This window comes from Delphinapterus leucas, chromosome 10 (assembly GCF_059928025.1).
Source record: "Delphinapterus leucas isolate spDelLeu-1000000601 "Yukka" chromosome 10, BTC_Dleu_Yukka2, whole genome shotgun sequence".
Taxonomy (NCBI): Eukaryota; Metazoa; Chordata; class Mammalia; order Artiodactyla; family Monodontidae; genus Delphinapterus; species Delphinapterus leucas.
This window is the reverse complement of record NC_143138.1, coordinates 23288664-23315510: the sequence shown is the minus strand read 5'-3', so window position 1 is coordinate 23315510 and position 26847 is coordinate 23288664. Positions and strand designations below refer to the sequence as shown.

At 52.3% G+C, this 26847-nt stretch overlaps 3 protein-coding genes across 3 annotated transcripts; 2 read left to right on the top strand and 1 right to left on the bottom strand.

Moving 5' to 3' along the window:
• Positions 1–450: 450 nt before the first annotated feature.
• Positions 451–15136, top strand: ABHD16A (abhydrolase domain containing 16A, phospholipase). Its single transcript, XM_022566185.3, has 20 exons — positions 451–637; positions 1623–1679; positions 2449–2515; positions 2765–2851; positions 5851–5936; positions 7768–7841; positions 8022–8144; positions 10127–10241; positions 10347–10448; positions 11408–11471; positions 11885–11934; positions 12400–12523; positions 12997–13101; positions 13336–13399; positions 13819–13875; positions 14022–14084; positions 14226–14302; positions 14387–14485; positions 14584–14630; positions 14806–15136. Exons 1-20 carry the CDS (start codon positions 506–508, stop codon positions 14887–14889), a joined length of 1677 nt encoding a protein of 558 aa, XP_022421893.1. The 5' UTR covers positions 451–505; the 3' UTR covers positions 14890–15136.
• On the bottom strand, positions 14802–26758 carry LY6G5B (lymphocyte antigen 6 family member G5B). The gene is made up of 2 exons (XM_089918577.1): positions 26466–26758; positions 14802–26179 (listed from the first exon to the last, which is right to left on the bottom strand). Exons 1-2 carry the CDS (start codon positions 26668–26670, stop codon positions 25776–25778), a joined length of 609 nt encoding a protein of 202 aa, XP_089774703.1. The 5' UTR covers positions 26671–26758; the 3' UTR covers positions 14802–25775.
• LY6G5C (lymphocyte antigen 6 family member G5C) lies at positions 17227–22932 on the top strand. Its single transcript, XM_022566188.3, is given in 4 exon segments — positions 17227–19291; positions 19294–19353; positions 20433–20600; positions 22742–22932. Coding segments are annotated over 4 exon segments (435 nt in total). The 5' UTR covers positions 17227–19248; the 3' UTR covers positions 22906–22932.
• Positions 26759–26847: the final 89 nt, after the last annotated feature.

Sequence of the window (26847 nt, the reverse complement as noted above, 5' to 3'; positions counted from 1 at the left end):
AAAACCAGTATTTCACACATCTTAACAGTACTGAGTCTTCCTATCCATGACCATGGCGTAGCTCTCCATTTACTCAAGCCTTTGTTTACCTCTTTCAGTAATTTTTGTAATTTCCTTCGTAAAATCTTGCATTTCTTTCATTAGACGTGTTCCTAAGATACCTTTTTTGTTGCTCTTGTCAAACGCTCCTTAACTTAACCCCTCTTTCACACTGTCGCTCGAGAGTCTGCCAATATTAAGGGGTAGAAAGAAGTGACTTAACTATGTCTGATAATATTCTAACTCTCCGCGGTCCAAACGCCTCCAACTAATTTCTGACTATTGCAGTTCCCGTAGCTCCAACTACAAGAATCCATGCTGAAAGGGCGCTGAAAATATCTCAACTCCGCGCAAGGCGGAGCCGGTACGTGATGACGTCAAGGGCACGCAACACCTTAGGGGCCGGGGGAGGGCGGGGCCAGCAGGGGGACCTGCTGCTGAAAGAGCAGCGCCCCGGCCCGGGGCCATGGCGAAGCTGCTGAGCTGCGTCGTAGGCCCCCGGCTCTACAAGATCTACCGGGAAAGGGACTCTGAAAGGGCCCCGTCCAGCGTCCCTGGGACTCCAACTTCAGTCACTAACCCCCCTTCCAGCTCCTGGGTGAGTCGAGCTCTCCCCTGGTTAAAAACATAGTATGGCCCAAACCCCTTTGCGGCCTTTGCTCCCCAGAAGCGCCCATTATTGGAAATCGGGGGAGCCTGCTTGTCAAGCTAGTTGTCCGCAAAGTCTGCTCTCTTTGTGCTTCCTGGGTTAAAGTCACGCCTGTGGACTGGCCGCCTGCTGTATCGCTGTTGTCCAGTGCTTTCTCATTCCGACTGCCACTCCTTGCTTTTTTCCTCTCGCGACCCCTCAACCCTGCCCGTCGTGCTTCATGCCGGTCCCAATTGACTCTTAAGTCCTGGAAGAGACCCTGCGCGGATTCAGGAGCTGGATGATTTTGCCATCAAACTCTCGATTTCCTCTTACTCAGTGCCTCACCCGGTTCCGTTTATCTTCCCTGGCCTTGAATTTCAAAATGACTTCTTCAACATATCATACGTCCGCTCTCCCCCACCCCACCCGCAGCCTACCTTGGAGACCCCAGGATCATTGCGTTTATGAAAACCTGGGTGGTGGTAGGCTGTGTCCCTGAATGTTCTCTTTTTATCGGTGGTCTCAGATTATGTTCATTGCCCTCTACAAACTGCCCACCGCCAGCCACATTCTCTTCCTCAATCAGCCTACTCTCATTTCCAATGCTCTTCTTTCCCTCTTAAAGTTGTCATGATGTCTTTCCTTCTCTACCTCTGTCCCCATAGGCACACAACCCATTTGAAACTGGGTTGTGAAAAAGAGCAAAAGTCGTCCAATGCTGCTTTCACTTTTGCTTCCAAGTCCAGTGCCCTGTGTTTGTTCTCAGGGTCTGGAGTAGGAAATCAGCTTCTGAGTCAGGGTGGGGAAAAGGGGCTTCCTACAGAGCCAGAGATGTCCTAGGAGAGATGACTCTGGGGGCTAGAACCAGAGGACACACATCAGGGCTTCTAAAAGGGAAGGTGGAGGACTTGTCAATGAGCAGCATCCTTAATTCGGCCATCTGTTTTGGCAGGATACGTACTATCAGCCCCGTGCCCTCGAGAAGCATGCCGACAGCATCCTGGCACTGGTATGTCTGCCCTGGAATCTGGGACTGTTGCATCTTTTCAGACCCAGCTGCCCTCCTGAACTTTCTTCTCCCCAGACTAGGACAGGGCAGTGCCCCTGGGGGTGGGGGATGCTCTGGGCTCTGCAGCAGACATCTCCAACACACACACACACACACACACACACACAGATAGCTCTCAAGCGCACATACTTGGTACTCTCCTTTGGCATGTGCACTGCTTTCTCTGGGGCAGCCTGAGCCATGAGGAAGCTGCGTTTACTCTTGGGACCATCCGCAGGTGCGGAGTCCTGCAGTCCCCAGTGACCTGTCCTCCCTGGCATCTAGCCTCTTTGGCTGCAGAGACAGCTGTTCTCTCTGGCAAGGTTCCGATGGTGACATTTGTGCATCTCTTGGGGACCAGGCCAGGGGCTGTCCTGAGCAGGGCTGATTGAAAAGGCTTGATTAACTTGAGTAGAAAGAGAGACTGGCCTTTAAATGTGATGAAATTATGTCCGGAGATGATTAGGGGAAGAAACTAGAAGCTGTACCTAGTTTTCCAAGCCTCTGTTATGCTCTGACACACTGCCTTCAACAAATAATTGAGCACCTACTGTGTGCATGGTGTCATGCACAGAATAGGTACTTGATATGATATCCCTCAGGTTATCCACTTTGCTCAGAGCCAAGGCCTGGAAATGGCAGACCAGTGTGTGTGTGTGTGTGTGTGTGTGTGTGTGTGTGTGTGTGTGTGTGTGTGTATTGATTGCTTGTCCCTGTCTCTCTGCTACAGGCTTCAGTCTTCTGGTCCATCTCTTACTACTCCTCTCCCTTCGCCTTCTTCTACTTATACAGGAAAGGTCAGTGTGGTTTCAAAGGTGGTGGGACAGGAAACGGGCAGGTCATTGGCAGCTGAGCCAGTCCCCTAATGAGGAAAGGGGACCTGTGATGTGGATGGCTTGGCTTCCCTCTTCCATCAGGTATCTTCTTCCTCTGAGGGTGTGGCTGTCCCCAAAAGAGGGTGTTGGGGGGGAGGTTGGGGCTGAACTGCGAAGAGGAGCTGAGGGGCAGTGGGGAAAGCTTCTCATATAATCCCTCTCCCCCACCAGGTTACTTGAGTTTGTCCAAAGTGGTGCCATTTTCTCACTATGCTGGGACACTGCTTCTACTGCTGGCAGGAGTGGCCTGCCTCCGAGGTAGGTGGAGAGGGAGACCGGTTTGGATCTATCCATCACTGAGTAAATACTCATTAAGTACCTTTGCAAATATAGTTCGGTGCTGGGCCCTGAAGGGAAGTAATTAATGGCCGAGACATGATCTCTTCCTTAAAGGGGTTGAGTTGTAAATATGAACAGATAATTAGCAGAAAGGTTTGCTATTATCTAGAAAAGATGCATATACCCTACAACAGTTCCACATATATCCATGTGTATGTTTGTGTTAATCCTTAAGTGGACTCCATGGCCCCTAATAGCAGGATGGATAAATACATTAGAGGTTATAGTCCTACAACAGAACACCAGAGAGCAAGGCAGATGAACAAGCCAGAGTTACACCCAGCTACACAGATGAATCTCACAGATATAATGTTTTTGGGTTTTCTTTGGCTGCGTTGGGTCTTCGTTGCTGCGCGCGGGCTTTCTCTAGTTGCAGAGAGCCGGGGCTACTCTTCATTGCGGTGCGCAGGCTTCTCATTGCGCTGGCTTCTCTTGTTGCGGAGCATGGGCTCTAGGCATGCGGGCTTCAGTAGTTGCAGCGGCATGCAGGCTCAGTAGTTGTGGCGCACGGGCTTAGTTGCTCCGCGGCATGTGGGATCTTCCCGGACCAGGGCTTGAACCTGTGTCCCCTGCATTGGCAGGTGGATTCTTAACTACTGCGCCACCAGGGAAGTCCCCCACAGATATAATGTTGAATGAAAGAAGCTGAACACCAAATAATTTATGCAGTATGTTTCCATTTACATAAAGTTCAAAAGGGATGCATATATAAGTGGCAAAACACTAAAGAAAAACACAAGTCTTGGTTATCTTGAAAGTCAGGAGAGTGATAACCTGGGAGGGGGAGGGAACAGGCTGGGGAGGACTCCTGGTAGGAGGTGGCTTTGTGCTCTTTCTTGACCTGGGTGATCGGCACATGAATGTTTGTATTCTTTAAACTGAATGTATGTTTTATGTACATATGTTATTATCTCACAATTTAAAAAATGAAGAGACAAACCAAATCAGTGCCCTCTGGCGGGTGCACTTGATGAAAACCAGGTGAGGGGGATGCCTAAGAAGGGAGTGGTGGGGTCAGGAGCTGGACGGCTGCCGTTGGGTCCAGTCCGGGGTGAGGACCTTCTGCCCATGGCGCTGGGCTCCCTGCTCCGAGAGGCCCTCCCTGACCACCCTATCTGAAAGTCACTCCCACTCCTCAGTTTTGTCTTAATTTTACATTTTATTTATTTTTAATTTGGGGGAGAAATTAAATACAGAAAAGTCCGTAAAACAAAATATCAGAAAGAACTAAAATGCTTATGTTTTGTGCTACTGCTTCAAATACCTTTTGTCAATAAAATACTAAAGCATTACAGGGTTGGCGTTGCCATTGGAATCTTCCTCAGCCCCATGTTTCTCTTTCCCCAGAAATAACCATTGTCATCTGGTGTGTTTTTTTTTCCCTAGTCCATATTTTTATATTTTTACAAAATATAGACCTCATTCCATCACATCAAAGCTGCTATGAGTTGTAAATGCATACCGATTTCAGTTTTCAAATGTGAAAAAAAATATATGAATCTTAGAATCTGTGCAATATGATAAGTATAGACAAAATAGAGCATTTTGGTGGGGTGCATTTTACATTTTTAGCACACATGACATCACTCTACCCAAATCACTGTGCAGCTTGTTTCATTCTCAGTATTGTTTGGGGGCTCTACCCTTGATGATACATAGCGTTCTAGTTCATTCTGGTTTTATTTTCTTTATAGCCCTTATCCCTCTGAAATTTTCTTGTTTACTTATTTATTGTCTTTCTCCAGCCCCACCCCATCCCCAACCAAAATGCCAGCTCTTTGAGGGCTGGGACCTGTGTGTCTCGTTTCCTGCTGTCACTCCCATGTCGGAACAGTGCCTGGCGCATGACACTCCCATGTCGGGTCAGTGGGAGCAGAGAAGTCAGGGCTTGAGATTCCTCAGCAGTGAAGGGAGAGCAGATGCGATCGCTGAGGGGCCAAGCAAAGAGAGAAAAGAGCTCAGTGTTGAGAATGACTTTCGATTCAGAGAGAGAAGGAGAAGGGAGGCAGGGGAGGAGCAGCCCAGGAATTGGAAGGAGGCAAAGATGGACCCAGGAAACAGGAGAAAGGGATCTTGACGGACGGGAAGAGTGCTGAGTGGCACAGTTAAAAGAGAATGGGGGGACTTCCCTGGTGGCGCAGTGGTTAAGAATCCGCCTGCCAAGGCAGGGGACACGGGTTTGAGCCCTGGTCCGGGAAGATCCCACATGCCGCAGAGCAACTAAGCCCATGCGCCACAGCTACTGAGCCCGCGTGCCACAACTGCTGAAGCCTGCCCGCCTAGAGCCCGTGCTCCGCAGCAAGAGAAGCCACCACAATGAGAAGCCCGCGCACCGCAACAAAGAGCAGCCCCCGCTCGCCGCAGCTAGAGAAAGCCCACGCGCAGCAAGGAAGACCCAACTCAGCAAAAAATAAACAAATAAATTTACTAAAAAAAAAAAAAAAGAGAGAGAGAAAGAGAAAGAGGACAGGGAGGGGACTCGGATGCAGTGAGTGAGGAAGTAATTATGGGGCAAGAGCAAGAGCTGTGAAGCCAGATGCAGGGAGTTAGAATATGCAGAAAAGAGATGGAAAGGTGGCATTGGAGAAGGGAGGAGGGAAAAGGAGAGAAACCCAGTGTTAGCAAGAGTGAAGAGGGCACGTGACAGTGTTTTAAGACTGGGAAGAATGAACATTCTGGAGGGTGGAAGGTCTATAGTCTAGGAAGAAACAAACTGGAGAAGTTAGGGAGGGGAAGAATGCCCTTGCCGGCCACTGGATATGGAGGAGGGGCGTCGGCTCAGGTCTCCTATTTCCCCAGATCCAGGGCCCTCTGTTCCTTTTCCTCTCACTTCTTGCCCATCTCGGATTCTCTTCCTGAAACTTACTCGTCTTGCTTCCCAGTTTTCCTAATACAGTTTCCTATCCTCTCTCCACCAGGCATCGGCCGCTGGACCAACCCCCAGTACCGGCAGTTCATCACCATCTTGGAGGCAACACACAGGAACCGGTCTGCAGAAAACAAGGTGAGACCCTCAACTGCCTCCGCAGAGCACCGGCCCAGCTTCTGCCTGAGCAGGGAGATGTGTTTTGCCACCCGCCACACTGGGCGTTTGCTTGCACATTGCTGGATCCCTTCTCCCCTCCACAAGGGAACTGTCCGCCTGAGGAATTTTTCCTCCCTACCACTTCTGGTGGAATATTCCACTAGAATAATCCTCCACCCTCCATCTGCAAGAATTGCCTAGATGTGGAAACATTCACAGTGTTTCTTAGAAGGAGGTTTCCTCTCTATCACAACAGCTCATTCTGTAAATGTTTGTTTATTTTTGCCGTGTGCATTGAACACTGTGCTAGTTTTGTTCAGGGATGAGACAAGACAGGCAGGTATGTCCACCCTTGTGCCCAAGAGCACAGTGTGGTGCCAGGAGGGAGAAAAGCGAGGGCAGAGTGTCCTTGGCGTTGTGCCAGCCCAGCCAGTGCTGGAGTGTGATTATCTTTGAGAAGGGGCTTTGGGGCCCTATAAAGCTCTTTCCTGTTACCCAGGGGTTTCTGGGATCAAACAGCTCTGACCACCATCATCGTATTGCTGTTTGCTCCACACCACCACTTATGGAACTGTGTAAAGATGTTCCACCATGCTGCTGTCTGACGCATTTTGCATACACCCTTTCTAATCCTCACAGCAATGGCATGAGGTGGCATTATTACCCTTATTTATATGTCTGAGGAAACAGAGGCAAAAAGAGGTTACAAGACCCAAGCAGAGTCACAGAGCAAGGAAGTGACTAAGCCTGTGTTTGGGTCCAGGTCCGAACAAAGCTTGCCTAAAAGTTGCTTCCCTTCATTTTGTTTTGTTTTTCCATTTACATTTTTGTAGAATTTTTCTATTGCTCTTTCTTAGTCCAGTTATTTTTGTAAATGTCAAAAAAAAAATGTCTGTGACAGAAAATAAACTATTCTCAAAGTGCTGGGAGCTCTGGGGGCGGGGGAAGAAATACAGCAGAGTGGAAGACACAGCTCTCACTGCCCTCAAAAAGCATGTGGACTGGGCTTCCGTGGTGGCGCGGTGGTTGAGAGTCCGCCTGCCGAAGCAGGGGATGCGGGTCCGTGCCCTGGTCCGGGAAGATCCCACATGCCGCGGAGCGGCTGGGCCCGTGAGCCATGGCCGCTGAGCCTGCGCGTCCGGAGACTGTGCTCCGCAACGGGAGAGGCCACAGCAGTGAGGGGCTCGTGTACCGCAAAAAAAAAAAAAGCATGTGGACTGACTCAGTGGGGTAACCGAAGGCACAGATGGTCTGGGTGGCATCAGCAGCCCGTGGCTGCAGGAGTCGAGGGAAAGGAGGTGCCTGTGAGGATGGAACAGTCAGAGAGGCCTTGATTCAAGTGGTGGGCCAGGTGCAAAGGGGCTACCGTGGGTGTGACTTCCCTCCTTCCCTCTCACCAGACATTTTGATCCTTCAAGATAGAATCGTGTAAAGAACCTAGGTGGGGAAGGGAGCGTGACCAGCCAACAGGCTCCCCACCTCCTCCCTCAGAAGCTCCAGCACCTCCAGCGCCCCCTTCTGGGGGTGAGTCAGTCTTAGAGTTTAGAAAAGCGAAGAGTGTTAGGTTCCTCTTCTGGATGCGGGCAAACAGGCCAGAGTTGATACCTGATAGGGCATCCTCTCTAGCCTGACTTTTCTGGCCCCCGGCAGAACTTTCCATCTGCAGACCGGAGAGTGTTGACCTCTGCTTGTCTCCTCATGATGGGTGGGGGCCGGTCCCCTGGATGGTGGGAGTGTTGAGGGTGGGTAGGCGGGCATCCCCACGACTCCCCTTTTCATCCCCTCCCCCATCTCTCTCCGCCCACCACAGAGGCAGCTCGCCAAGTACAACTTTGACTTCGGGAGCTGGCCAGTCGACTTCCACTGGGAAGAGCCCAGCAGCCGGTGAGGCCCCGGTTCTTTCACTCCATGCCTGCTCTGTCCCCCACCTCCACCCCTTCTTGGGGTCTAGGGCCTGCCATCCAGCCCCATCTCCTCATTCCTGCACCCCACCATCCTACGGACCTCAGACGTGCAGCTTGCTGCTCCTGACCCCATCCTACCCTGCATCTTTCCATTCCTCAGGAAGGAGTCCCGGGGGGGGCCTTCCCGCTGGGGTGTGGCCCTGCTCCGCCCAGAGCCCCTGCACCGGGGGACTGCAGACACCTTCCTCAACCGAGTCAAGAAGCTGCCTTGTCAGATCACCAGGTGCGAAGCAGCAGGGAAGAGAGGCCAGCTGGGGTGGAGGGAACATAGGGTGCAGAGGCTCCAGGACAGGGCGCTCCACTGTTAGATGACTGTCATTTATTGGGCTTAGTGCCATGTACATTGTATTATTTGTAGCAAAGTATTTAGTTTTTATCCACATCTGTGTGTGAAAAAAAGAGGTTCAGAGAGATCCATAGTCTCACAGGTGGTGCATGAAGAGCTGGGATATTAACACAGTTCTGTCTGACACAACATCTCTTTCAGTGAGGCTGAGAGGGAAGGGTGAGGTTATGGGTGGGGCGGGGACACACAGCCTTAGCTGCAGCACGGTCTGGTGGCAGCTGCGGCCCTATCCTGGTCCCGCTGCTCCTTGGTTTTTCCACTTTGAGGCAGCTCCAACTTCTGCATCCATGAACAACCTGCCTCATAGAGTTGGTGAGATTTAACATATTCTGAAGGGCTTCCACCTTGCCTGGGTGCCTGAGAGCATGAGGTAGAACCTAAGGAAATCGTGGTTGTGGGTGCTGGTGATGTCTGAAGCGACAACAGTGACCACAGCGGCGCGGCCAGTGTGGGAGTTTTCTGTTGCTGGGGGCTAGGAGGCAGGTTGGAGGATACCAAGGAAGTGGATGGACTTAGTGGTCAGTTGTTGACTGTGTGCTGATTGATCAGAGGGGCGAGCCAAGTCTGAGGTTTTGAGGGGGGATGCTGGACGGGGTTGTACAATGTTGTTCTGGAGACAAATCCTACTTCGGGATTAACTGGAAGTGGTTAACCATCTTTTTCAGGAACAGCACCTATCACATCTCTTTTTTCGATTTATTTATTGATTTATTGATTTTTGGCTGCGTTGGGTCTTCGTTGCTGCACGCGGGCTTTCTCTAGTTGCGGAGAACGGGGGCTACTCTTCGTTGTGGTGCGCGGGCTGCTCATTGAGGTGGCTTCTCTTGTTGCAGAGCACGGGCTCTAGGCACATGGGCTTCAGTAGTTGTGGCTCGCGGGCTCTAGAGCGCAGGCTCAGTAGTTATGGCGCATGGGCTTAGTTGCTCCACAGCATGTGGGATCTTCCCAGACCAGGGCTCGAACCCATGTCCCCTGCATTGGCAGGTGGATTCTTAACCACTGCGCCACCAGGGAAGCCCCCTACTGCATCTTTTGTGTCTAGATTAGTATATTTGTGCAAGAAATATTTATTAAGCCCCAGAGTACTCTTTGCGAGGCCCTTGGCACCTACTACTACATGGCAGATACCGGGCATATCGCAATGAACAGTATTATTTATTTGGGGACCTAAATAAATACATTAACAGAATCATAATTGTTAATTAGTTTGCTTTTACTTATATCGGTATACAGAAAGTATTATCTCATAAAACTTTCAATGTTAATATGTGCATATATGTGTACTAGGCCACAATATAAAGTATTTTAAAAAGGTTGCAGTAGGGCTTCCCTGGTGGCACAGTGGTTGAGAGTCTGCCTGCCAATGCAGGGGACACGGGTTCGTGCCCTGGTCTGGGAAGATCCCACATGCCACGGAGCAGCTGGGCCCGTGAGCCGTGGCCGCTGAGTCTGCGTGTCCGGAGCCTGTGCTCCGCAACGGGAGAGGCCACAACAGTGAGAGGCCCGCGTACAGCACAAAAAAAAAAAAAAAAAAAAAGGTTGCACTAAAAAAAAGTTTGAAAAGGGAGGGACTTCCCTGGCGGTCCCGTGGTTAGGACTCCACACTTTCACTGCCGAGGGCATGGGTTCAATCCCTGGTCGGGGAACTAAGATCCCGCAAGCCACGTGGCACAGCCAAAAATCAAACAAACAAAAGTTTGAAAAATTGGTGCATATATTGTTTCGTTAAGTCCTGAAAGAGGCAAACGAAGCTGTGAAGGTCAAAGGTGAAGCCGGCCCCAGAGTCTCTGAGTGCTTGGGTTGGGATGGTCCCTGGGCTCCACTGTGTTGGGGGTTCATTAACCCCGTGTTCCCCACAGCTATCTGGTGGCACACACCCTGGGGCGCCGGATGCTGTATCCGGGCTCTGTGTACCTGCTCCAGAAGGCCCTCATGCCTGTGCTGCTACAGGGGCAGGCCCGGCTGGTGGAAGAGGTAAGGCTCCCCTGCCCGTGACCACCCCCCCACAGCCCTTCTTCCCCCACCCAGGAATGTGGCCTCCTGCCCCTCCAACTTGGCCATTGCATCTCCCCCACTCAGTGTAACGGGCGCCGGGCAAAGCTGCAGGCCTGCGACGGCAATGAGATTGACACCATGTTTGTGGACCGGCGAGGGAGAGCTGAGCCCCAGGGACAGAAGCTGGTGAGAGGGCACAGGGAGCCCAAAGGTAGAGTGTGGGGAGGGCAGTGGAGGTTCTAGAGATCTCAGTTCTACAGCAGCCCTAAGGAAGCACAGTGGGGATAATCCCATCTCCCAGCTCCACCCTAAAGACCTCTTGATGTAGGAAATCCCTGTGATAGGGAAATAGATGAAGGAGTTGACATGCAAGGACCAAAAAGTCATCATCGTAATAGTCACCACTTGGCACTTACCACATGCAGGGCATATGTTTGAGCCTCACAACAGCCCTGTAAGATAGGTACCATTTATATTAGCCCATTTTACAGATGATGAAACAGAGGCACAGAATAGCTTTTCCAGATCACACAGTTAGTGAGTGGGAGAGCTGGGATTTGAGCCCAGACAGCCTGGCTCTAAAATCTCCTGCACCCATGAAGCAGCCCTGGAAAGAGCACTAAGCCAGCAGCGCTGGGTGCTGGGTTCTAGTCCCATCGCTGCCCAGATGCTCTGACGGTCTACCCAAGCCCCACCATCCCTGAGCTTTGGCTTGGGGCACCAATAGAGTTTATCTGACCATAATTCTGGAGCCCGAGAGGGAGAGGGAAAGCGATTGGCATACCACATGAAAGAAACAGTCACAGAAAAAATGGAACCCAAAACTAGAAAGGAAAAAAAAATCCATAATCCCATTCCTGAGAGATGGCCACCTGGTAGTCTTCCAAGGAAGAATGGACACTGTGCTGGGGGGTTGAGCATTTCAAGTTGGATCATTCCTCTTCCTCTGAGGGCCCAGTTTGCTAAGCATTTGCATCCACTTTGCCTCTCACTTTACGGACTTGTAAAATGAGAAGTTTCTGTTCTCCTTGGAGAGAACAGGAAACGTGCCCTTTCCTCTTTCCTACAAAGCTCCCACAGGCTGCCCTCCCTGCCGCTAGTGGGATTTTTGGTCCCAACTTGGCTCCTTCCTGCTTCCCCTATAGGTGATCTGCTGTGAGGGGAACGCGGGCTTCTATGAAGTGGGCTGCATCTCCACACCTCTGGAAGGTAGGCCCTCTTATCTCTGCCCCTTGGAATGGAATGTCCCCACCTTCCCACATGGATATGACCTCCCAGGGCCTAACCGCTTTCTCTGGGTGAGGTTTGAGACCCCTGCCTTTGGGGAAAAGTCTACTCCCCACTTGCTTTGCTAACCTTGGATCCTTCCCCTAGGGCTGTGTCCCTAACCTTATTATGCTCTTTGTTCTGTTCCCCGGACCCAACAATCACATCTCTCCCCCTTCTGCTGCCTCAGAACCTTTTTGTTATCTTCCCATTCTGGGAAGGCTTGGAGTTCTTTGCCTCTGAGTTGGGTGTTTAAAACTCCAGTGTCCTTCTGCTCCTTCCCCCAGAGCTGGGGGCAGACAGTGGTGGGGGGTGTGGGCCATGAGGTCCCAGCCCTTCTTCCCCCTGTGTTACAGCTGGATATTCAGTCCTGGGCTGGAATCATCCCGGCTTTGCTGGAAGCACGGTGAGACCTTCTCGGAAATCCCTTCTTTTTCTGAGTTATGGTCTGTCTCCCTCTGGTCAGCCACTGGCGTTAGGGAAAGGGGTTATATGTTTCTGTAGGGCCTCCCACTCACCTGTGACCTGGGCACCAAGGGCAGGGAGCTGCAAGCCTCTTCCTCTCACACTGGGGGCTTGGCAGGAGGGGAGGCAGTGGATCTTGCTGTAAACGACTGGTTTCTAGAGAGAACAGCCCCTCCCACTGCCCTATTCTTTTTTTTTTTTTTTAATGCCACTGACAGGCGTTTATTCTTCCATTAGAGCAGCGCTCTGAATTGTCTGTTCAGAGCTGCAGCTCCATCTTCGCTGTCTGTTGCAGCCTAGCTGTTGCAGTGTAGCTGCAGGAAGGGTCCCTGCTGGGAGGTTGGGGGGCGATGGGCAAGTGGCCTTTTGTGCTGACCCATTCCTGCCTTTGCCCTTCTTCCTGCAGGGGGTGCCGTTCCCACAGAACGAGGCCAACGCCATGGATGTGGTGGTCCAGTTTGCCATCCACCGCCTGGGCTTCCAGCCCCAGGACATCATCATCTATGCCTGGTCCATCGGCGGTTTCACTGGTACCAGCCTCCCTCCTACCCCCCCTACTGTAGGCACATTCAAACCATCTCTGTGTCCCCCCAGGAGAGGTGGGGAAATGCACTGGTGGCCCAGGAGTGGGGTGGAGGCTTCAAGGAGGAGAGGTGGGACGGGGGTGGGATCTCTGAGTGCGTCTGGAAGAAACTCTCCTTTTTCGCGTACACTTCACATTTCCTTCCACCCTTGTGCCCAATTATTAAAAGAAGTGGACTGGGGTCCTGGGGTGGTGACATCAGGGAGTAAATGTCTCCTCTGGTATTGTCTTCAGTGCATTTCATTGTTCTCTCTCCATCCTCTCCAGGCAGAGCCCTGGCTGAGTGAAGTGAGGGGTTAAGGAGAGACCTCGGGCTCACTTAGTAGGCAGGATGGGGTCAGCCTATAGGACCCGTGGGACAAGGGTAGGGGTGGTGGGCCTGCCCTTGGTCCTCACCCTTTTTCCCTGTCCTGGTACCAGCTACATGGGCAGCCATGTCCTACCCAGACATTAGTGCCGTGATCCTGGATGCCTCCTTTGATGACCTGGTGCCCTTGGCCTTGAAGGTCATGCCAGACAGCTGGAGTGAGTGCAGCTCCCAGGCTTGCCCTTCAGGAAAGAGGTGGGCTGGAACTGGGAGATGTTCTAACTGGAGATGGTTCCCCTTTCTGTGGGTGGGGAGTAGGTCACCCCATTGTTGAGAAGCAGGAGGACTCCCCTGTCTGGGGACCTCAGTTTTCTATCTCCATGAACAGTGGGGACCTTGGTGTTGAGCAGGGGCTTTGTCTCTGCTGTCCTTTCACATTTCTCTCACTTTAGGGGGCCTGGTGACCAGGACTGTGAGGCAGCATCTCAATCTAAACAACGCAGAGCAGCTGTGCAGGTGAGGGCAGGCCAATGTCTAGCGTATATCACCCTTCCCCCACCTCACCCCCTGTAGAGATGCTACTGGGTGTTCAAATGCTGAAATTAGTACCAAAGTACAAGTACAAGCCACTGCCCCACATTTCCTGAGTGGCCCTGCCACCACCACAGCAGGCCCAACCCCTCCCAGCTTCCCTGGGACCCTGGACCTTCTCATGATCTGGCAACCAGTCGGTTCATGCCTGGCCCAGCAGGGACCTCCCAGCAAGGCCTGACTTTGAGCCATGCCCATTCTTAAGTATTCTGACTCTCACCGGGCTAGCCCAGGGGGCCCTGCTGTAGCAGGGGTAAGAATGCAGCCAGTGCAGGGGTGGGGTGGCCAGTTGTCACCTATCTCCCCCTCTGAGCTCTCCCTCCCCACTGTGCTGTCCTCTGAAGGTACCAGGGCCCTGTGCTGCTGATCCGCAGAACCAAGGATGAGATCATCACTACCACGTGAGTGCCTGGGAACTTCTGCCCTCCTGGATCCCAGAGACAGCCAGGGAGTTGCCCCTCCTCCCTCTGCCCACCAGAAAACCAGGTATCCAGAACCTTCCTCCCCAACCTCCAGCCCCTCCAGTGTACATTCTTCTCACCCCCAGGGTTCCTGAGGACATCATGTCTAACCGAGGCAATGACCTCCTGCTGAAGCTCCTGCAGCATCGGTGAGAGCCAGGGTTTGTGTACGCACATACGCACATATGTGTGTGTACTGACACCAGCGCGGGGAGACAGGGGAGAAGGCTTGGGGATGACGAGTGAAGAGAACTGGGTCCTGACCTCTTGTCCCGGCACTCCCTCCATAGGTATCCCCGTGTGATGGCGGAGGAGGGTCTTCAAGCGGTGAGGCAGTGGCTGGAGGCCTCCTCACAGCTGGAGGAAGGTGAAAGGGGATCTGGTGAGGGCTTTGGTTGGGGGCCTGGCAAAACCAGGTTGCTGATGGGCACTCCTCTCTCTCCATGACCAGCCTCGATTTACAGCCGATGGGAGGTGGAGGAGGACTGGTGCCTGTCCGTCCTCCACTCCTACCAGGCAGAACACGGGCCTGAATTCCCCTGGAGCGTGGGTAAGGAGTCCTGGGGCAGGAGGAGGGGTTGGGAAGAGCCCAGGAAGGGGGTGAATATCCAGGTGCGTGGCCCGTGTTTGAGCACCTCCTCTCTGCAGGGGAGGACATGAGTCCAGAAGGAAGGCGGCAGCTGGCTTTGTTTCTGGTGAGCTAAGGGGTGGGAAGCAGGAAGAGGGTGCCTGAATGGCCAGGGGGCACGTGTGGGGCTTGGGGACAGGGGTACCCTGTAAGCATTGGAAGGAGCAGCTTTTGTAGAGTGGGTAGTGGGTTCGGAGGGTGTCTGTGTTCTGCACCCCACCTGTCCCACCCTCTCCCCTCAGGCTCAGAAGCATCTGCACAACTTCGAAGCCACACACTGTACCCCACTCCCGGCCCAGAACTTCCAGATGCCCTGGCACCTCTAGGGACCACACTGGGACCCATTCTGGAAGAACGGATGGGAGGAGACACGAGGAAGGACCCTATTACTTGTTATCCTCTGTGTTTATTTTGCTGTTTATAGTTTGTGGCAAGCGGGGGGACCATCCCCCTTCTCACTGTTCCTCTTGCACGTTTCCCCTCATCCATCCGGCAGTACCTAACCTTCCCCAACACACTCCCTGCATTAAATGAATGGATTATTCCTAATAATTAATAAAAATATTTTTTCTACTGGCTGGCTAATTTTGTGACTTCCCAGGTGTCCAGGAAGCCAGGGTTGGGAGTGGGGAGAGTCGAAGCTCCAAAGGGCTGGGCTTTGAGAAACCCCAACTCCAGACAGCCAGTTTAACCCTCCCCATCTCTGCTGTCGCCTCAGGCAATAGCACGAGCTATCCTTGTGCAATGGGTCCCCAGTCCTCACCCTTCCCTGCCATGCCTGGTACTGCCACCACTGTGCAGCCTCCCTGGTGCCTGCCCAGGCCTTCCTGCACACAACCAGCCCAGTAGACCAGGGTTGCCTCCTGTTGCTCACAACTCATGGGCTTTGTTGTTTACAAAGTACTTTCTAGCTCCTGATTTTCACCTACTCAGCAATTCTACAGATTTCCAGGTCCAGCCTGCATGGTCTCACCATCAGTCCTTCCAGTTTTCCTTGCTTAGCTCTTGCTCTTTCCGTGGGGAGTGAGGAACGGCCTGCTCCCCATGTCTTATGCAGCAAACCCTGCACACCGTCCTCACCATGTCAGGTCTCTCTCTTCACAGCCTCTTTGCAATTCAACAAACACAGGGCCTGCCAGGGACCAAGGAGCAGGTGCCAAGGACTCGGGTCTTCCCAGAGCCATACTTTGCCTTTCTGGACAGCTGTTAGAATATTCTTAGTTTGAACTTGAGGAAATTGGTTCCCTATAACTTCCATTCTGTTTCCAATCCTTGGACCTCACAGAACAGAATGAGTCCCTTTCCCACCCATCAGTTTGTACCCTGGCCACCTTCTTCCCTTGGAAACCTCTTTTCCAGATGAAATACCCCTAGGTTTACCACCCTGGGTCCACCATTTTGAACAAGATACTTAAGGTGGACCATATTCTGAGGTCCTGGATACAGCCTCTGGTTAATTTCAGTGTCTCCTCCAACCTCAAAGCACAAAGCTCCCCTGCAATCCCTGGGGCAGAGGCTGTCTGCCCTAACCAGCTCAGCAGCTCCTTAAAGGGAGATATACTGAGTCTCCACTGAAAGGAGTGATCTGAGACTTGTCAGTTGACATGATGCCTCCTATTTGGGGTTAGAAGAGAAGAGGTGGCCACAGCTCCAGAATGTTCCACCTTTAGCAAATACCGGAGAGCTGTTACTGGCACCCCTCTCCTCTGTTCTGCCCTAGGGAGCAAACAGGGTGGGAAGTATGGAGCGTGAAGCTGTGGGACCAGCTGCATGATTCTGAACCTTGCCTTCCAGAGCCATCAGGACAGTTAGCCCCCTGGAAACCAAGTCTTTGTTCAGCTAAGGGAACCTCCTTAAATGCAAACACGGGGTGCCCCACATCTCACACCCTAGACACAAAGGACTCCCTCTTCCTGGCCATGGCCATCAGGGACTCTGTTGACCTGCCTCTACAACCACGTCTCCCTCCCCCTTCTTCCTGCACATACTATAGAGAACAGTGGATGCCATGAGGGGCGCATGGATACCTGAAGGGGGTGGGGAGAAGTGAGGCTCAAAATTTGAATTCTGCCCCACGCCACCAAGGAGTCTCAGTCTACCCCCTCAGATTACTCCCTATCTGATAAGGCTCACCCCCCGCCCCCGGGGTGGGACCAGCTCCCCATATCCACTCCTCACCCTATTTATCAGGGTTCTAGCAGTCTCGGGAGAAGACCAGCTGAGATGCAGACACCACATCTGCTGAGGCTCTGACTCTTGCTGTAGTGGGCACCAGGTGAGGCCTGGACACCCAGGCATCCCAGAGTTGCTAGGCAAACTGGGAGAGGGGATGGAGGCTGGGAAAAAGGAGAGCTAGCAACTGGACAGGAAACCTGGGAAGAAGATGTGGGCCCCGGGCTGGGCCACCCCTTATCTTACCGTGTCTCATTGGCCCAGGCGCCACCCTGCGCTGCTCCCAGTGTGAGGTGCTGGACTCGGCTCTGAACTGAGTGTCTGGGTTGAGGGTTTGCTCCATGTCCCCGGGAGGGGCATGTGTTTCTCGCACTGTCACAAGTGAATGAGGGCCCCGAGGGTGACAGGCTCCAGAGAGTGGGGGGCCCAGGCGTCGGGGATAGCCAGGTCCCTATCCATCCATCCATCCATCCAATCACCAACCCTTCCCAGCTCCCTCAGGAGCCCAGTCATTCACTTTTTCATTCATTTCTATTCTGATTAAAGATCCCCTCCGTAGTTCCTCTCCAGACCGCTCTGTCGCGGCCACTCCCCTAACAGAACCTGGCTTTCGCCCGGCCCAATCATCCATAGCTCCGCCCCTCGTTCACCCCGATTCTTCCTCTAACTGCAGCGTTCTGTCCTAAGGCCCGACCTGCTTTGTTTGGTAATTTGGCTGCTTACCCTCAGGTATCCCTTGTCCGGGGGGAGGGGCCCTCAGCGTGGATTTCTCCAGCCGCTGTGTTCACCGTGACGACTGTTGCAAAGCCCCGCCTGTTCACCCCAGGAAAGCCTCCAAGGAGCCCGTCACCATGACAACGAACTCTGGCGGCTCTGCGGGCACAGAAGCCGCGCCCTGCCTCGTGGACAGGGGAGGAGCGAAACGAAACAAGGGCGGGATTAATGACCCTAAGGCCACGCCCTCTCTGAAGAAGGCCCAGCCCAGCTCCGAAATAACTACCCGCCTGTTAGCACTTGCTACGCCCTGGGCCCCTGATTGCCGTAGCTCCACCGCAAGTCCTCCCGGACCTCTCAGGGCGACCCCTTAAGGGAGGCCAGCCTCAGCCACGCATAACGCCCTTGGACTTTTCGTTGCGCTTATATTCGAGAGAGGGAGTCAAAGGGCGCTGTGAAATTCCCTTCTGCTTCTCCTTTGCCCACTTTGCTTCAAAAGCAGCCCCCGCTGTCTAATTGTTTTCGTCTATCACTTTGTCCCTCATTCAACCAACATTTATATCGGTCCCAGGTGCTCCTCCCCAGTTCTCCATTACTCTTGAGTTTTCTCTAAAATAATTCTCTTATTTTTATCATCCCAAGGCTCTTGGGGTGCGCGCAGTGGCGTGTGTTTTTCTCTCGTATTTCTTCTTTCGCGTCCGCCTTTCTTGGCGTGTCTCCGTCAGTTTCTTCCCATCTTCCGCATCAACACCCCAAGATCGGATGATTCTTGGATAGTGTTGGGACCACAGCAGGGAACCCTCGGGCGTCTGACAGGGCCGGATGCCTGGGTCCCGACGCCGGGCGCGCCCTCCCCAGCCGCCCGGCCAAGAGCTGAGCTTGGGCTGGGGGCCGCCTTCGCGTCTTCCCAAAATCTCTGAGGTGCAGCCAGGCGCGGAGAGCGAGCGCACAGCGCCGGAGCCTGTGGGCGCCGGAGATCAGATCCACCGACCTGCAGCTGAGCTGAGGCGGGGCCGGAAAAGTCGGGCGTAGGGAAAGGCTCTGACTTCCCGGAACCCACAGGGGGCACTGGGCTGAGTACGGCCATTAGCGACTCAGGTTGTCCTCGCTTTTGGATTTCTGACACGTCTTTCTCATCTTGAAAAATGGTGTCACAATTACCCCCTTTTGCAAGCCTATCCCCCTTCCCTCACCTCACATTCAGTCTAAGTCCAAATCTGTCCAATCTTTCTTCTAAATGCAGCTCAGATTCATTCACTTCGCGGCTTCCCTCTCTTCTGCTAGACCAGGCCGCCATCTTGTGACTGGGCTCAGGAATAGCTTCCTAAGTGGTTTTCTGGCCTCAGAAATCTTTTACAAACATAAATTGATCTTGTTACTGCTCTAATGAAACCCCTTGGGTCAGTAGTTTCCATTGCCCAAGTTCTCCCCGGAAGCACTCTGTCCGCGCTCCCCGCCCCTCCCCCTTCATTGTCCGTTGACTTGTCTCCCGTACTAGATGGTGCACTCTGTGAGGGTAGTGACTTTGTGCAATATTGTATCCCCAACACCTGATGCAGTGATTTAATGAATGTCTGTTGAATTAATATGAAAGAAGTTTCCCCTCTCATTCCCCTGTTGCTGGGTCCTTGTCCCCAAGCCAGTATGTTAGACCCCAGAATGGCCGTGGGTGAGGACACTCTGTCCCTCTGGCTGTTCAGGCACTGATTTCCACCCCCAAAGGATGTTGCCTCTCCCCTTCGTCTTCGCCACCTTCTCTTCCACCAATATAAGGCCAAACTGGAGGCTGGTGGGCAGTCATGCGTGTTATGGCGGGCCCTGCAGGTAGCCGGAATCCGGGCCCCCCCCCCAAGCCCTGTACATGGTCCTCTTAACAATGCTGGTCCTGATGAGCTTGGCGTTTGGTAAGTGGCTCTAAGGGATCAGAAGGGTCTCCTATCCTGCTGGATAGGGAAACCCTGGATAGATGTCTGGGTACATCTGCCAAGGAGATTCAGGTAAACCCAGGCAGGAAGAAAGATGGGATGGGTGGGCTTGGGGGGATAATGCCTGGGGACTGATAATGTACTGATGTTCACTCTGAGGGAGATTTCTGGTGATTACCCCAGCGCTATCTCACTCAACAGCAGTGACCTGAATGGAGATACTAAAGGGAACCTCTTAGAATCTGAGGACAATACAGAATAGGGAGGGTTGGGAGAACATGCCAGATGACAGCCTCAGGATCCACGGCGTAGAACAAGGCTGAATCCAGCCTGATAACCTCACTTGGCTGCAAAGCACCATCGACACAGAAACAAGATCCAAAGTGTTTGCTAAGCATCTGCCTTACACCAAGTGCTCTGCTGGGTCTGGGGACTCATTAACACGTGCTCTGGGCCTGGGATCAGAGGAGGAGGGAGATGAATATGAATGCAGTTGGGGAGGGCTTTGGTGGACAAAGTTCAATATGAGTCTGTTCAGTGAGAGAACCACCAAACAAAGAATGTGGCCTTGGGCTGCTTGATGTCTCCTGCCTACACAAAGCTGAGATTCTTCCTGTCCTGTGATGATGCACCCTGATGTTTTCACTTCTGAACATTATAGATTAAGAAAGCATATTCAAAAGAGTCTGGGGGTTGGGTGAGGACAGTGAAACCAAGTCACAAAGGAAGAACTGTCCTAACAGGGCTGCCAAAAGTTGGAATGGGCTGCCTTGGCCTAACCTTTAAAAGTTAGAGGCTTGTAGAGTGCTGGGCACGTTAGCCCCTCAAATATATGAATAAATGAATGAATGAATGAGTTCCTCATTTCAGGAGGTAAAAGAGCAGAGGATGGAGATTTTTAATGAGAACGAAAGCTTCTGATGTTAGATTAAGCCAGATGGTTCATTAAAGAATTGGTGATTTCATGGTTTTCTGAGATGGGGAGGTAGGAGGGAACAGTGGGATTGGCCAGTCTGGGAATTAGGTGGGTTTGGGGTCAGTGCTTCTCTGTATTCTAGGTGAGTTTGAACGTTATGATCAAGAACCCCTTCATCAGATTCATTTAAACAAATACCTAAGCTGCTATCGATGCCTCTTGGAGACCAAGGAGGTGGGATGCCTTCTGGGATCTGACATCTGCCTCGCCCCAAAGGGCAGCAGCTTCATGACTCTGCTCATAAAGAGCAGTAAGCTGCCTTCTCCCTTTCGTCGTGGGCCCAGCCCATTCCCGAACTGAGTCTCTACCAGCCTTCTAAGCTGCACCCTAATCCTGGTTCCCACAACTCTGAGACACTGTTCCACCACTCTCCCTCTTTCCTTTCCTTTAGAGCCACTCCCCATCTCCACTTCTACTCCTCTCCCCTTCTCGGCTAACCCTCCTCATAGCACCCAGCCTTGTAGGGGACCCTGGAGATCACCAAATCTACTGGCCTTTCTTCAAGCTGCCTTCTCCCCATCTGTCAGCAGTAGTTCCTGCCAGCACCACTCTTCTCCTACATCTTCCACTGCTTCTTTCCAGTCTCCTTCACTGAGTCTTGCCTTTAACTGGGTCTTCACTAAGTCTTGACCCTTAACAGTTCACGTTCCCCAAAGTTTGGTCCTTAGCTCTCTTCCTCTTTACTCTCCCAGAGGATTTTATCTGCTTGCTTGGCTTCACCCAGCAGGCACATACTGCATCCTCCTAAAACTGAATGTTAGGCCAAACTGTAATGTCAAATTGCCCTCTGGATATCTCCACCTCATTTTCAACTTGCTGGAAATTGACTACATTCCCAGTTCCTCAAGCCTGCTCTTCCACCTGATCCCTCACCTTTTTCAATAATAAATAATAAACACATAACACAGACTCTGTACCCGGCACTGTTGTAAGCACTTACAACCCTCCAAGGTAGGCATTGTTATCCCCATTTTACAGACGTGGAAACAGAGGTGCAGAGAGGTCAGTACCTTGCATAAGCCTCCTAGAGGCTGAGCCACAGTTTGTGGTGGTTCCAGAGATGGTGCTCTTGACGATTGCTGTACAAATCTGCCTTCATTCAAATCCTTTCATTATACTTTTTGAAACAGCTGATGCACAGATGTGGTTCCATATCAGAGTATTCAAGAAAAGTCTCCCTCCCACTCCTGGCCCAATTCACCCAGCTCTCAGGCATGAATAAGATAAAACCATTTTTTAAATTGCCTTTATTATCCTTTCTGTGACCTTTTGTGCACATCCCACCCTATACAAATATGCTGTTTACTCCTTTTCACCTCTTTTTTTCCTCCACAAACAGTACCATACTACTGTAAGCACTGTTCTGCACTTGTTTTTCAAACTTAACAGTTATGGGGGATGTTTCCGTATCAGTTTGTAACCAGCTTCCTGTCCTGCTGCATGGTATTCCACGGCATGGGCATGTCAGAGTTGATTTATCCATCCCCCTACTGATGGACCTTTAGGTTGCTTCTAAGTTTTCACTCTGTCAAGCAGGGCAGCAGTGAACATCCCCGTACATGGGCACAAAGATTTCCCCTCTCTCATATATACAATAGCAGCAGAGATATCCTCTTCTACTTTTTTTAATATAAATTTATTTATATTTTATTTATTTATTTTCGGCTGCGTTGGGTCTTTGTTGCTGCGCGAGGGCTTTCTCCAGTTGCTGCGAGCGGGGGCTATTCTTTGTTGCGGTGCGCGGGCTTCTCGTTGCAGTGGCTTCTCTTGTTGCGGAGCACGGGCTCTAGGGTGCTCCGGCTTCAATAGTTGTGGCCTGTGGGCTCCAGAGCGCAGGCTCAGCAGTTGTGGCGCAGCGCACGGGCTTAGTTGCTCCACGGCATGTGGAATCTTCCTGGACCAGGGATCGAACCCATGTCCCCTGCATTGGCAGGCGGATTCTTAACCACTGTGCCACCGGGGAAGTCCCTCATCTTCTCTTACTTTTTTTTTTTCCTCTTCTCTTACTTTTGATCCATAAAATAAACGACAAACACCTCCTGTCTGCAATCTGACCTCCAATACATCTCCCAACTTTTTCTTACATGGTCCCGCCTGAAGTGCTGGTTCTCCTCACTTTGCTCCACAAGTCCCAATTCGCCCCATTCCAGCTGTCACTGTATCTCGAATGGCTCTTTCCCACTAACCTTCCCTGGGAAACTTCCACAGAGTTCATGGCTGGTGACTCCCTGGCACTCGCTGGCCTGTCCAGTTCCAGGAATTGTTGCATTTTGGGGGTCCAGGGCAGGGTGTGGGGGCAGTGATGGTAAGTCCATGTGGGGTGAGGGGATGGGAGGGTTCGGGGCTTTACCTGGGAACTCTGTGTGGCTGATTGCTGCCGTCCTTCCCCAGACAGTGGTTCGGAGATCGTGGTGAGTGACTGCCGCAGCAAGGAGCAGATGAGTGATCGCTCGTACACCCACACTCCTCCAGTGCTGGGCTTCTAGATATTCTCTCGATGCTGCTTCCGGAATTTCTGCAATAACCCTCAGAACAGAATAAAATATGGTCCTTAGAACTTCCATAGAGACCTCTGGAGTAAAAACCTGCCAATTTCCAGCCATCCTCCTGCTTTCCACCTGGGGGCAGCCAGAACGATATCCGGCCCCACCCACCAGCCCTCCCTGCCGCCCTCAGCAGCAGCTACTGGACCCCAGTCCTATCTGTCTCTTGGCTGACGCCCCTCAACACCCCTATTCCCACTCTGCCCCTTCCCTAGGCTCCCTCTCCAGAATTCTCTGGAGTTTTCCTTCAAGGCCTCAGTCTGACATCTTTCCTCCTGTCTGTTCCCACCTCAAGGATGCCCCTTTGCCCTGCTTTGCTTCTTTTCCCACCATGGTCCTCTCTTGTCCAAAGTCCCCAGCTGTTCCTCCAAAATAAATAGGTGTGCAAACTGTTTGATTTGTCTCTCTCTTCTGGTGGATGTGGAGGCTGAGGGAGGTGGTACTGCCTGAGTGCCCCGTCAGGGGCAGGTAAGTGGCTCCCAGCTCTGCGGAGCTCTGCTCCTGCCCTGCCCCACTGTCTCTGATTCAGCTCTCAGCACAAAGAGGTGAAGAGGAACTGCAAGTCCTCCTATGTTGAAGACCAGAAGGGTAGTGGGCATCCTCAGAAGTGCTGTCAGACCCAGAGCTGGATGGGGACTGGTAGGGAGGTTCATGGGGGTGTGTTGGTAGAAGTGGAGCTGTAAGAGAACCAGTCCCAGGGAGGAGAGGGTGGGGAAGGAGCTCTGTGAAGAGATGCAAGGCCTAGTGGCCTCTCTGATCCCAGGCTCAACTTCCCTTTTCAAGGACCATGGTTAAGTTACTCCTCAGTTTCCGGCCTCGGGTTTCTCATCCTCTGAGGCTGTCTTCCAGTTTGACTTGCTGGAGCTGTGTAAACCTGGGCCCTTGACTTATGCTGAAGTCAGAGGTCATGGGGTAAAGTGGGGCGGCAAGAGAGGGACACAGTGGCTTGTACCTCTCTTTGTACCTCCAACTGCTTCCTGACCTAGAAACAAATGGTTTCTCCCACCAGAGCACAAGCCATTAAAGGGGCCACAAAAATCTACTAACATACATGAAAAATGTTGTGTAGGAAGAGTGTATGCTGTGTGATGTCGTTTCTATCAAGCACACAGACAAAATTCAGGACAGTGGCTACCCCTGAATTTTAGGAGGGTCTAGGAGGGTGCATGAAGGCAGCTTTGGGTGCTGATAAAGGCCTTTATGCTAACTCAGGGAGTGGTAACACAGGTGTGTAGTTTACAAAAACCCACCTTTTGGTGCGCAAACATCTGTATGGCCAAAAATGTTTAAAACTAAATAGACCAAAATCTGTGTGTATGTTTGCCTCTAAGGCGTGTCTATTTTTGAGTCCATTAACTTCTATCTCTGTGCACACGTTGACACACATTCGCTCAATCCTGAGGCACTATCCCTACTTGACAGGTGACCAAAATTCGGCACAGAGACCAACTTACTTAAGCGGCAGAGGAGCTGGGATTGGGCCTCCCAGCCACAGAGCTGCACCACTTCTCAGAGGAGCTGGGATTGGGCCTCCCAGCCACAGAGCTGCACCACTTCTCAGAAAAAGGTTTCATAATCCCAGCGCTGGGTTGTGAGAGTCAGAAGGGCGGACACCTGGCTGTACTCACGTGCAAGTCTTGCTGCTTAATACTGGGCCTGGCTCAGAGCAGTGTGTCCAGTGTTTATTGAATGTATGGGGAAGGTTGCTTTCTGCATGCTTGCGGTTTTTCAAAATGAAAGACCCTACCACTGCAGCCCCACCTGTGTGCTCTCTGTACTCTCCCACCCCCTCCATCTAGGCCCTCACAGAGGGGGTCCTGGCTCCCAGGATCCTGAAAAGAACTGAGAATAGGCAGGAACGCAGGTGCCTCAGCTCCAGGTAACTGAGATGCAGACCTGGGCCCTCTGGTTTGCTCTTGAGTTTTCATGGTTGAGTATTTCCTCCTTTCTTATGTGGAAAAACGACATCACCCGGGTCTAACTTTCTAGGTTTTGTAGGGTATGTTTAAGGCTGGCAGGAGTCACAATCCTCATACTTTGATCTCTAGCTGAGCAGAGGGTGGGATGGATGTGGGCTCTTTGCGGCAGGCCATGAGGAACCACAGAGGCCAAGTGGAGTGGGCAGGGCTCTGCAACCCTGTTTGAACCCCACACCCAGTTAACTTTCTTTAACCTGTTTACACCTGCCCACACCGGAGCCTGACCCCATAAACAATGTGACACAGACTTAACCCAGTTTGTTTATTCTGGAGGGAAACTGGAGAATGTGGAGCAGAGGACAGATCCTCTCCTCTCCCTGGGATTCTGTGCAAGTGGGTGTCAGGACTCAGGGACGTGAAGTGGGGCTGTGGAAGTCAAAGATGGGGACAAGAGATGAGAGAAGGAAGCAGGAGACCAGGCGGGAGTGAGGGTGGTGGAGACAGTGAGGTAGGAACACCAGAGTGCCCAGTCAGGAAATCTGCACAAAGTCCGCCTCTCACCCTTCTTGATGCAAGGTCAGTCTGGCACAAGGTTTTAGAGACAGGTGTAGGGGTGGAAATAGCCAGCTTGAGAGGGGATCAGGAAGATGGGGGGTGGGGGGGATGATCCCACTCAGATGATAGGAAAGGGATGAGGAAACCACTGTGCCTTTCCCAGGTCAGCCTAGGCAGAATTCACATTTGAGATTATTTTCTAGGTGGACGAAGGGCACTGGGTGCAGTGCCAACTGCTTTTTGGGGAGGAAACTAAACCAAAACCATATAGACGATGGAAGTACAAAGGAAAGGAAGACTGAGAACTCACAGACCAGAAAGTGTGAGTGTTCTGAGAGGGCAGTACATGATGCTGGGGTGTCAGGGGAGAGACGCTGGACCAGAGTGAAATCTGGGAAGGGTAAGACGTCACAGCCTAGCCCAGGGAAGAACCAAAAGTCCTGAATTGTTGAGGAAACAGTATATGCGGCGCAGGTCAGCAATGGACAAACTCAGATTCAGGGGCAGGACAGCCAGGGGGTCCAGGCCTTCAGAAGCCTCCTTCTCAGCATGGAAGCTGGGTAGGGGCAGTGAGAGGTTCAGGGCTTGGCAGAACCACTGGATCTGGGACTCAGACAGGGGCAGGGCCAGGGACCCCTCAGGGGCCTCAGGGAGGGAGCTCTGGAGCCGGGGGCTGTACCAGGAGTTGCAGTAATCATACTGGCAGCACTGGGCGTAGTACCAGTACTCTGGGAGGTAGGTGGGGTGTTTTTCTTGGCACCGGTAAGACTTGTGCTGTCCACAGCCCCGGATTAAGAAGCGAACCTTGGCATCTGGAAGAGAGGGGACAGCTAACAACCACTGCTGCCTCCCATAGTCCCCAAACCTGGCACCCCTTTCCCAGACTCTGCGATCCCTCACCCAGACCCAATTCCTATCCCAGACTCCATCAGAAGGCGCCAGAAAAATTAGCTTAACTGGTTCCACAGAAGCCCAGACCCCTCCCCCTCCAGGATCCTCCATCTCCTTAGACCTCAGGCCCCAAGCAGCCTTCATCTACAAGAGGAGACCAAGCCATGGGCTGCCCTACCAGTAGCCCCTTCCTGGGACTTGACTCACTATGAAAGATGCTGATCCCCATGCATGGGGATGAGCTGCTGATCGTGCACTTCTCTGAGCCTAAAACACATCCTATAGTAGGATCTTCTAAGAGGCAGAGGTGGCAGGTCCGGACTTCAGCAACAAGAGCTGGGGAAGTGGAAGACAGGAGAAATGGCCGTGTTGGCTCACTCCAAGTTCCCTGCCCTGCAGGGAGCCCGCTCATCCAGAGCCATCCCCTCCCTGGACTCAGTCACCCCTCCTTCCCTGCCCCCGTGTCCCACTTACCCTTTCCCACTGTGAAGCCCATCATGACCAGCACACCTACAAACATATGGGCCTTCATCATGGAATTCTGGGGAGAGGGGAAGCCCCTCAGGGGTGCTCTGAAACCCCACCTTTC